The following is a 12,218-nucleotide window of genomic DNA, read 5'->3' as shown; positions in this document are numbered from 1 at the left end:
CGGGTTAACCGAAAGGCCATATTGGCGACACCAACTCTCGACTACCTGAAGAGCACTTTGCATCAGGTCGAATAGGGTGCTTATGCACATACCAACTATCAGAGCTAGATAGTCGTCGGCAAATCCATAAGTTGGAAAACCGCAATTATTGAGTTGCCTCAATAGCGTATCTGCTACGAGATTCCACAAAAGTGGTGACAAGACTCCCCCTTGGGGGCATCCGCAAACACTCAATTTTCGAATCGCTGCTTGACGCAATGTCGAGAAGAGATGTCGGTTTTTGAGCATTTGATGAATCCAATTGGTAATCATTGTAGGTAGCCCATGGTTTCGTGCGGCTTCCAATATGGCATCGAAAGACACGTTATCAAAGGCACCCTCAATATCCAAGAAAACACCCAAGCAGGATTGCTTCTGAGCGAATGCTTTCTCGATATCGTATACAACTTTGTGTAAAAGACTCACTGTGGACTTTCCAGATTGGTAAGCATGTTGATTCACATGAAGAGGCATGTTTGCCAAATAAACATCACGGATGTGATGATCGATAATGCGTTCCAGACATTTCAGAAGAAAAGAGGTCAGACTGATTGGTCTAAAACTCTTCGCTTCCTCATACGACGCACGTCCTCCTTTTGGGATAAACTTTACAGTAATATCACGCCAGGATTTGGGAATGTACCCGGTAGCAAAACTGCTTACAAGTAGCTTTTTCAAAACATGTTTGATAGACTCAAATCCCTTTTGGAGCAGAACAGGATAAATCCCATCCGCTCCTGGAGATTTGAAAGGAGCAAAACTGTTAAGTGCCCATTGAATCGATTCAGTAGTTACGATACTGCGAGCCGAGGCCAGAGACTCGTAACTACATGAAAAGACATTTGGTTCATCCGTAGATGCTATGTCCACACATCCGGGGAAATGTGTATTGAATAAACATTCTAAAACTTCTTCATCGGAAGAAGTAAAGTCACCATTAGGTAAGCGAATTTCGTTCACTTGGAAATCCTTAGATTTTGCAAGAATTTTGTTCAACCGACTGACTTCACTCAAACTGGAAACATTTGTACAAAGGTTTTTCCTGCCGGATCGTTCAGCAGAACGAAGAGCCTTCTTGTAAGCCTTGCGAGCTGACTTGAACGACTCTGATCCAGCTGAACGGCGTCTGTTCCAACTCCTTCTACATTGTTTCCTGAGTCTAGTCAGATCGGAATTCCACCATGGGGTCCCTCTTGTAGTCTTTACAGACCGCAGAGGACATGCTTCTTCAAAAGCTTCCATAATGTAGGATGTTGTAGTATCAACGGCATCATCCAGATCACTTGGATTTTCAATGGACGGAGAATATCCATGAAATTTGGTCGCAACCAATTCAATGTAGAGTTCCCAGTTTGTTGACCGGGGATTCCTAAAACGCAAAGTCTGCGCAGTTACATTTGAATGTTCAAAGAAGATGTAGCGATGATCAGATAATGATTCCTCATCTGATACATGCCAATTCGTCAACTCGTGACTGATTCTATTCGAGCAGAGCGTTATGTCTAACACTTCTTCTCTATTAGAAACCATGAAGGTTGGGCGATTGCCTATGTTAAGTAATCCAAGGTCTGTACTACTTAAGTATTCCATCAGACTGGAGCCTCTCAAATTGATATCCGAGCTGCCCCAGATGATGTGATGAGCATTGGCATCACTGCCCACAATCAGCGGAAGGCCTTTTGTTACGCAGTGTACGACAACTCGTTTGAAGTCATCCGTTGGGGATGGTTCATCATGTGGTAAATATACCGAACAATAGACGTATTTCCTGTTGAGGTCACCAACAGAAACATCGATTGTGACAGCACATACATCTCTGGTAGTTAACTCAGAAATGAGTGTAGCAACGATTGCTTTATTAACGAGCACGCATGCGCGGGGCATGGAGCGCGAGTTTGCCATTTCAAGCTTGCTAAAAGTAGCAAAAACTGGGTCCACAAGGTTACCTAGATAGAAGTTCCCTCTACGAAAGTAGGGTTCTTGAACTAGCGCCACTTGGGCTGCACCATTTTGCATGAGTCTGCAAAGATTGATCGTTGCTGTTCTTTTATGCTGAAGATTGATCTGAGCTAACCTAACCGTAGCCACTACCCAAACTAGGCAGGATTAAGCTTTTTGCAATCTCAGCACGAAAAAGACCAGCAACGAAAAAACCAGATCGGTATCTATTTAAAGTCGCCAATGGCGAAAGAGCACAGAATACACTGTGTAAAACGCATAATGCGAATCCATATAGGTGATAATTTAAATTAAATGTCAACATATTCATAATCCCACCCTTATTAAGCCTCAAGATAGAGACTGAAGAAGGGCAGCCGATTATCTCGGAGAAACACAAGGTCACCTGCACCATTGCTCCGGGTAGCACAGGAAGGACTCAATACTGTGGAGGGCGCCCTGGTACCCCACAGGCTCCGTTTGCGGTTAGGTTTTATTTAGACCCCCCTAACCATTCATTCTTAGGGACGGTACGCATTACACCATAAATTAGGGGTCACCTGTGAGGTGGACTTTTACCACCGGAACAGGCAATCCGTAGTGTTAATTCTTAGCCAGTTGAAACAACCGCTACCGACACTACACGGCTATCTAGGCTGCTCGGGAAAAGGAGGTTAATATTGATGATTAACTCCTGACGTGCCCAAGCAGCCATCATAAATCATAAAACCGTGTAAAAAAAGACTTTAGTTTATTTAAGTAGTTTTGCAAGTTTGTTTCTAGCCATACGTACAGTATTTTTTATGAATAACTTCAGATTTTCTTAAAATATTATCCAATAATATTCAGACAGTAGTTTTTATAGATAACCTCATATTTTTTATGGATCACTTCAGACAATTTTCCTGAACAAGAAATGTGAGCTTCTTGAAAAAAGTTCAATCAATTGTTTAAAGCATTCTTGATTTTGGTCAATATTTAAGCTTTATCATGACTTTTCCTAAGATTTGAGGTATGAACTATTAATCAAGTCACCAAAAAGTTAAAAAAAATCCTATTGGAATTTTTTGGTAAGGTACCGTGGGGCAAATGGGTAATGGAATTCTCATAGTTGAAATTCTTCAAATTCTAGACCAATTGAAACAAATGAGGTCGTGTAAATTTTTTAGCTTGACTCCAACGAAATATAAGCAGTATGCTGAAATAATTTTTTATGTAAAATTAAAGATAAAAATACAGAAAAAGTTCTTGAAAAATGTCCCCTTACTTTTCACTTGCCCTACAAGTGGGGCAAGTGAAAATTTTATCGTTTTGAACAATAAATTCAAAAACTAACAGTTATATTCACGATTTCTATTACCTTTATTAAGGTCCTTTAACATTTGTTAAGGCGTCTCAATGAACAATAACATAATTAACATGCAAACAAAGAATATTTTATTATATTTCTTCTGTTCAGTTATGTTTATTGAAATGATTCGATAACATTATAACTGCAACATTTCCAATGTTAGTTCTTTCATTATGGTATACCAATTGCATTTCTGCTCTGTAGAACTTCCACCGCTCGTTATTTGTTTTTAATAAAGTCAGATGTGACGTCAGATAACTCTTCGGGAGAAATCAAACGGAATCCTTGAATAAATTATTTAGAATCTTTTTTATGTGGAAAGACCTATATCCCATTTTTATGTTTTGAACTAGCTTAACCTAGACATTCCTCGAGGTTTCCATGCGTTCTCTTATATTGAATCTTTTCAACCAACGTCTTTCTTTTTATCGGCTGTCCGAAGTAGACATATTTATATCGTAATGTTTGGCAGCCTCTTTTAGAGAAGTTCCATGATTTCTAATAGCTTTTAACGCTTTGAGTATAGTGTTTCTTGAATTATCAGCACGTTCTGTTCTTCTAGGATAATTGTGAACCATGTTTACTTATAGCTACCTAAAGAGAAAACACAATTTCAATCTCTAATGAGAAACTTTTCACTTGCCTCAGGTGATTATAAAATTGACGGTATTTCAATTTAGTTATTTTTAGGTCTACGTCGAAATAATTCTCTTTTTTTATTGCGGTTTGAAATTGTCAGAGGGGACAACTTAGAAGTGGTACAGAAAATAATTTTTCCACTGAAAATAGTAAAATAAGATTGCACAACGCCAACTTGTTACGGAGTGATAGCCGACAGATTAACAATCTTTCGCTCTATTATGCAATAATTTCTGAAAAATTTCAGGAATCTTTTATCTATCCTAATGTTCCGAAAAGCCTCACAGGTTTACGCATGAATTTAAAACATTAATTCACATATCCAGTAAAATATACCAACTATTTTCACTTACCCCATTTACCCACTTGCCCCGCGGTACCTTATGTTTAACGCAATACAGGTCGGACTCGATTATCCGGATAATTTTGGAGATTATTTAGTATTTTCATTTTGAGATAATTTAGTATTGCAATATACAGTATGAATAGTTTAACAGTTTTGAACGTTGGTAAGAAAATGGGGGTTTAAAAAAGGTTTTTTTTTGTATGCCGGTCAAAAATTTGTTTTTCTTCTCAAGACCCCTAGTGTTCCTAGAAATAATTTCTGGCTACGCCACTGCATCATATAAATAAAACAACGAAAAAAGATAATATTTAAGTCCTTATATATCAAATTTCATTTTTTCTGTTAGTGATTCGATTATCCGGAGTGAAATAAAAATCGATACTCCGGATAATCGAATCCGACCTGTAATATGAAAATCTTGACTTTGACTAGGAGCGTATAAATGAAGGTTCTCCAAGGGCGCCATGAGGCAACGCTATGGCTCTCCATGTGTGTACTGATTTTGGTCATATTTCGCTCCGTTTTAATGTGTATTTTCTTTGCTATATTGAAAATATTTGAAAAAAATCCTAGTGGAACTATGAAGAAGATTCTAAGGAAATTCTTATGGGTTATGATAATATTTGTCACGATCTGCCTGACCTCCACCACATCTTGGAGCGTGGCATGATTTCCGTGTGACCCCTATGAAGTATCTATACTGAGAACAACGAGGTATGTGTGCCTGATACCGAATTGCATGATCATCACAAAGCAAAACCGATATTTCAGTGATGAAACTTTTAAAATCGGTGGTTGCGAACACCATGAAAATTCAGTTTTTACCATAAAATCGAATATGGCAGCCAAATTCAATATGGCCGCCAAATATTTTTATTGTTGCATATGAAGCTCCTATGTTCTCTCTCTAACACCATGTTATTGTGAAGGGGTTGTTGAAGAAAATTTCGAGTTATGGCAGTTTGAGTGAGTCAAGAATTATAAAAAAAAATCGAGGGGTCATCAATAACTGTTACAGTTCCTTTAGTTACTCGACAGGGGCTTTCGAATGAGCAAATTTTAAACATTTTGAAAGACGAATTGTAAATAGTGGCCCAGTCTCAGCGAAAATTACTCTTCTGTAAAAATTTGGTCGGAGGTTGTGCTCATGATTACATTAGAATTTAGCTCAGGATTTCTATCCCGTATGAATGTTGTCCAAGATATTATATAAATCATTCTCAGAATTTTATAAGCTTTTTTGACAGGGTTTTCTAAAAACAAAATCCCGAATTTCGCTAGATTCCAACAGAGGGTTTTGTAAATTGTCCTTAGGGTACGGCTAAAACACCATTCAAGACTCATTTTTAAATCTTGTTGCAGAACCTGAAGAAGTTTGTCCTGCTTAGAATGATCTGGTATCATACCAAAATTAGGTATTGTTCAGTTATCAATACCTCAATTTGGTTTTGTACTGGTATTGATAGAAATCTTTAAAACAATTAAAAATACTTCATTGAGGTATTGAACTACTATTGAAACATTTCTTTAAGATTTTTCTAATATTTCTTTCAGGTTTCGTCACATGTTTAGGGATGCTCAAAGTTTTTTTTTTCAGGTTATTCGTTTTTATGATCTGTATTTTTTATTTTTGTTTATTTATTGTTTTATTTTTAAATTCTTTATTAGTATCATTTCAAACATTACATTCATTTCTTATTATTTAGTAAAATAAAAAGGGCGTACCAAGCCTAAGTAAAGAGGCGCTTCAAGTTGTATTGAAATATCTGAATGTGATTACAAAAATGGACCACATTTGTAAGAATGCTTTTCACTAAAAGATTTAGGATTGATTTTTTTTTAATTCTTCATTAGTATCATTCTAACCATTACATTAATTTCTTATATCTAGGTGTTCTGTGTTAGACAACACTATCATCCCAATTTGGTAAAAAAATTAAGCTTTTATTAACATTTGGTTAACAATATTACATTTCCTTTGCAGTAGCAATTCAGAATTTTTACAGATGCGTTGATTTCACCTGTGCCAACTTGTGACGTAGTTGGGGGCGGGTACGGAGGCTGTGCTTCGAGCAAATACGCTTCTTTTCACATAAATGTGTCATATTTGAACTAACTGCATCAATTGTGCATTTTTTGGAAGGTCTCGCTGCACCAACAACATCACAAGTTGACGCGTATACCAGTATTTTTACTAGGCACTCCTGTAAACTGATTTCTTCGTTGATCTGTTGATAATTTACGTCAAAATTCCTATATAACATTCACCAAATATATCCGCAGGACTCCGTCAAATAGTCCTTCAAGCATAGGCAAATTTAATGCGCCACCAGCATAGAGGTCGCTAGGTAAGAAGGAGAGAAATGTCATTGAAAATGTTTGTTTACGTCCAAAATTCAACTTTTCGACTCACAAATTAGCTCATAATCAATTAATTATTAAACTTTTTTCCATTGGCATAATCATTTTGACCCTTTATTCTTGCGATACGCATTATTTCACAACAAATTTAGCCATAAACAAAGAATCCGGATGTTTATAACCTATGTAGCCAAACACCAATTTTTCAATTTTATCCTACAAATCGTACATGAACACTGACCGGATCTGTAAATTTTGGAAGGAAAAAAAGTTTATCATGTTTTTCAATGCTCTCTGATCGTCTACAACATAACTATTTCGAGAAAAAGTGTAATATGTGTGCTCCTTCCTATGCTGCACACGGAGCGTTCTCAACCCAACCTCTTTTATGACGGTTCTCCTACTAGCCACCAGATGTCGAAGTGATCGTTCAGCTTTGAAAATATTAGCCTATACTGTGTTGTATGTTGCAAATGGGCTATGTTTTACTTAGTATGTTATATTTTTTCAAAAGTTATGTGTATGTTTATAAATAGTTTTACTATTTTAGTTTACTATTAGATTGATCTTATGAGTATGGAATCGTATTCTAGTATCTTTTATATAGTATTCATCTGATTCGATTTGTCCCAGTTCGTAAAAAATCAATGGAGCTCTGGAGCTACTAGCGAACAAAGAGAGTTAAACCGTTAATGCTTTTTAAATTGTGAAAGACGAAATCAGTGGAAAACATTTGTTAAAATTCAAGATATGCCTGAGGTGCTTTGAAAATTTCATTCAGATGAACAACAATAATTTTGATCCCCGAGCAGAAAAAAATAACTACTGAATAAGTAGATGAAAAACCCGAATTTAGTACTATACCATTTAATTCCACTAGAGTTTGTATCCTTTGACAGATACGCGTATTTTGACCTCAACTGTAAGGCCGTCTTCAGTGTCGTGTACTAGACTCGACTTACAGTTGAGGTCGAAATACGCGTATCTGTCAAAGGATACAAACTCTAGTGGAATTAAATGGTATAGTACTAAATTCGGTTTTTTCTTCTACTTATAGGTATTCTACTAAACAGCTCGAAGATTTATTATCATCATAACTACTGAATACCAAACTAAGGTATTCCATACCAGATATTTTCCGATTGTTAGAGCGCTGAGGGTGATTCAATCACGACACTGATTCTTAGAGCAGATTGAAAGTCGGGTTTTTTGTTAATCAGTTCAAACTAGAATAGATTTATTTATAATTCAATTATTTCACCAAATTACACTAGTACTCACAAATCTCAGTGCTTCTTTCTGCTTAGTTTCAAACCACCTATCCAACTGACCTGTCACTACTTTACTACTTTATTCTCAAAACCGATCTCCTATCTTTAATGTTCTTCCTGCTGGACTGTGCTTAGGGTTACCAGTCATTACTGCCACGCTAACACTGATACTTACAACCTGAATGAGGTATGAATGAGCCCTGCTCTTATGCCTCAAATTATACATTCTGCATATTCTACAAACACCAAACTGATAATTGAATCAGGTATTGTAATACCTAAATAATTCATAATGGTTTTCATATAAAAGTGAAATTTTTCAATAGTAGTTCAATACCTCCAGCAGTCCTCAATAGCTATCGAATACCAAAATAAAGTATTTTTAATTGTTTTAAACATTGTTTTCATTCCATCATGATACCAAAATAAGGTATTGACAACTGAACAATACCTAATTTTGGTATGATACCAAAATATGGTATGCATAAATTATTGCGAGTTATTTGTTCCTCCTCGGGTCAACATCCACCAAATTTAACAATTTTTTGTGGAAAATAGAAAAAAAAACTTGCAAAAGTCCAATACTGTACTGCCAGGTATTTTTTGCGCGGTCCGTACACAAAAAATCAAATACTCTTGTTTTTCCATGTTGAGAATCATCAAGAACTTTTTTTACGCAATTTAACCGAGTTTTTTTAGCAGTACGTATCCCTCGCTTAAAAAACCTGACAGTATATTACAATCCACCAGGTTCTGGAGTGGAGCGTCTGCCAATGTTTTTCTAAACATTTGAGAAAAAATACAGAATCTGTATGTCATCTGATGAGTACCGAATGAGAGACAGTATTATGCATCGTACAAAAAATACGTAACGGCAGCGGGGTTGAGCTTCAGTTACTTACGAAAGAGGGTATCAAAATATCGATTTTTAGCGTTACGTAATTTGTGTACCAAACAAAGAATTCAAATTAAACTTTTTGAACACATGAGAGAATACGTTTATGTAGAATATTTTTTTAAATTACGATTTAAATTACTTCCTTTGCCGAGTGGTTAGAGCCCGCGGCTACAAAGCAAAGCCATGCTGAAGGTGGTCTGGGTTCGATTATCGGTCGGTCCAAGAACTTTCCGTAATGGAAATTTCCTTGACTTTCCTGGACATACACAGTACCAAAAAGTAATGTGATTTACGTCTTTTGGGATGCACATAAAAGAAGCGAGCCGAATGACGTAAATTTGTGTCGAATTTCAAATACGTTTGTGTCTGATTCGGGAAATGTCAATCACAGTTTCATCGTTTTCGTGTCTTTCAACATGTAAAATTACATTTTTTGTTCAATACATCTTCAAGGACACGTTTTTGTGTCGTTTAATCACTTACATCATGTGTCATTCTGTCATAACCAGAATTACGTCCACAGTAATTTTTATTATTTTTAAGAGTGTAGAGTATCATCGTACCTGCCACAATGTATACGAATGCAAAACTGGAAACTTTGACAAAGAAAGCTCTTAGTTAATAACTGTGCTAGTCTCATAAGAACACTAAGCTGCGAAGCAGGCTCTGTCCCAGTGAGGACGTAATGCCAAGAAGAAGAAGGAGAATTATATTTACTTAGAAAACAGGTTACACGCCTTTGAAGAGTTATTTCGCTAGAAGTTGAAGGAACTCCCCAACCAACTCAGCCAAAGGTTGCCATAAATCGCTTTTAGTACCGTTTACGTCATCAACGTTTAGCAAAACCGGTTGCTACAATAATAAAACCTTCCCCAGATGTATTGAAGGCGACATCTCTGCCGCGAAATACGTCCCCACCGAAGAACCGGTTCGACCATCTTATTAATCTTTGCATGTTTCTTTTACATCATTTCCAGACACAACCGACAATCGGCCCCGCACGGTATAAGGAAAGGAATTTTCACTTTTTGTCTTCGCACAACGTTTCTTGTATGCGAGCCCTGTAGGCCTATAGGCAGACGGTAGCAAATCCATCAGCAGCGTTTACGGACCCCAGTATCAAACAGTCATCAGCCCAACATAGTCATTCTCCGCTAAGGCAACGTGTTAGTTCGCGCGCGCGCACTTGCGGATCTGTTCCACTTTCACACAGCGACGAACCCTGAACTGAACTGATCGCCCAAAGCTGAACTTACTCCCTCGTCGTCGCTGAAAAAGGCAGATTAGGAACCGTTGGCGAAAATGTCCCTGAGCCGTATCTGCTGTCTGCAGGCCCATCTACGGAATGCCAGCAAAACTAGTAGCGCCGTACTGGGATCGGCGATGCCTCGTTATCGACCCTCGACGGTGATCAACCTGCGCACAATCAGTTCCAGTTCGTTGGTTCGCGACAAACAAGCGACGGTCACGACGGCCAAACCCGTCCAAAAACAGCACGATTGGAACCGGGCCGTGAGTGAGGCGGAAAAGATTGTCGGCTATCCGACGTCCTTCCTGAGCCTGCGATGGCTGCTGAGCGACGAGATTGCCAATGTGGCACTGCATCTGCGGAAGCTGGTCGGCAGTAATCATCCGCTGTTGAAGACGGCCAAGTAAGTACCTTTATTGTCTTTGCGGTTCCCGTCGCCGAGGTGGAACTGGTTTTGTCGCGTGGTATTTTCCCGCGGAACGACCTTGAGAGGAAGAGGTTTGCTAGTGTGGGCAAGTGTTGGCGACGGACGCGCTTTCTAGTTTTATCTTCAGCGTGTTTCGTATGCGTAAAGCGTAGTGAAGCTTGTGTGGTTGCGAATTGAGTGATGACTTCGGTGCTGCTTAGGGCATATGTACCTACGGAAGATTGCGTAGTTTAGGGAACTGCTAAGAGCTTGTACAAATAAGTGATTGACCTCAGGTTTTAACATATACGACTTATACTTTTACACCTGTTGCTTAATGCATAGATTTATGGTCTGACAGGTATTTATGTTTCATTTGCACAACCCGGGCAGGAGAAAATTGCTGCAGAAAACCAAATTAAAGTTTTGTCTTCTTCTTCTTTTCTGGTGTTACGTCCCCACTGGGACAGAGCCTGCTTCTCAGCTTAGTGTTCTTATGAGCACTTCCACAGTTATTAACTGAGAGCTTACTATGCCAATGACCATTTTTGCATGCGTATATCGTGTGGCAGGTACGAAGATACTCTATGCCCTGGAAAGTCGAGAAAATTTCCAACCCGAAAAGATCCTCGACCGGTGGGATTCGAACCCACGACCCTCAGCTTGGTCTTGCTGAATAGCTGCGCGTTTACCGCTACGGCTATCTGAGCCCCTGAGTTTTGTACAGCAGATAATTTTCGATATCGTAATCCAAGGTAACATTGTTCAGATTGTTGGATATTTATTGATATTTTCAGTTGAAAATGCAAATGGCACCCATCGCTCGCAACTATAGGGAGCCGGATCCAATTATTGGCACTTTGATTCACTTTGGCAGTGGGTTTTTTTGAAAGCTACTGCGCTCGTACTTGGCCACAATGTGCGTCGCATCAAAGAGCTTCTTTTTGCAAAGTTTCAGACAAATCAGCCGAGAAAAACTCCCCATGTCAAAGTGAATCATAGAAGTGCCCAAGTAGTTCTGCACCTTCCTTCCTTCCTTCCTTCTGGCGTTACGTCCCCACTGGGACAGAGCCTGCTTCTCAGCTTAGTGTTCTTATGAGCACTTCCACAGTTATTAACTGAGAGCTTACTATGCCGATGACCATTTTTTTGCATGCGTATATCGTGTGGCAGGTACGATGATACTCTATGCCCTGGGAAGTCGAGAAAATTTCCAACCCGAAAAGATCCTCGACCGGTGGGATTCGAACCCACGACCCTCAGCTTAGTCATGCTGAATAGCTGCGCGTTTACCGCTACGGCTATCTGGGCCCCTGGTTCTGCACCCTATACCGTATTTAGTTTACTGAAATATTTAAGCATATAAAAAAAATGTATAGAATAAAATTGATCACCTATGCAAAAAATGTTTGGTAATATTGGAAATGTCATTACTTATTAAAATCACGGCCCTTGAAGCCGCATATGAATGTCAAACTCTTACAAGTCATTTACTTTTTGAGTTCTTCTTCTTCTTCTTTCTGGCATTACGTCCCAACTGGGACAAAGCCTGCTTCTCAGATTAGTGTTCTTATGAGCACATCCACAGTTATTAACTGAGAGCTTTCTTTGCCGATTGACCATTTTTGCATGTGTATATCGTGTGGCAGGTACGAAGATACTCTATGCCCTGGGAATCGAGAAAATTTCCTTCACGAAAAGATCCTCGACCAGCGGGATT

At 38.5% G+C, this 12,218-nt stretch overlaps 1 protein-coding gene across 1 annotated transcript in view; it reads left to right on the top strand.

The window, feature by feature from the left end:
• LOC5579987 (decaprenyl-diphosphate synthase subunit 2) overlaps positions 1-12,218 on the top strand; it is a 34,622-nt gene that overhangs the window by 3,580 nt on the left and 18,824 nt on the right. Inside the window, exon 2 of the mRNA XM_001660203.2 lies at positions 9,821-10,495. Coding sequence (XP_001660253.2) covers positions 10,146-10,495 — 350 coding nt within the window. The 5' untranslated portion in view covers positions 9,821-10,145. The remainder of the gene's footprint in view (positions 1-9,820; positions 10,496-12,218) is intronic.

Source organism: Aedes aegypti, chromosome 2 (assembly GCF_002204515.2).
Source record: "Aedes aegypti strain LVP_AGWG chromosome 2, AaegL5.0 Primary Assembly, whole genome shotgun sequence".
In the NCBI taxonomy this organism is placed as follows: domain Eukaryota; kingdom Metazoa; phylum Arthropoda; class Insecta; order Diptera; family Culicidae; genus Aedes; species Aedes aegypti.
Note: the sequence above shows the minus strand (reverse complement) of the source record. Positions and strands in the feature narration are given on the sequence as shown.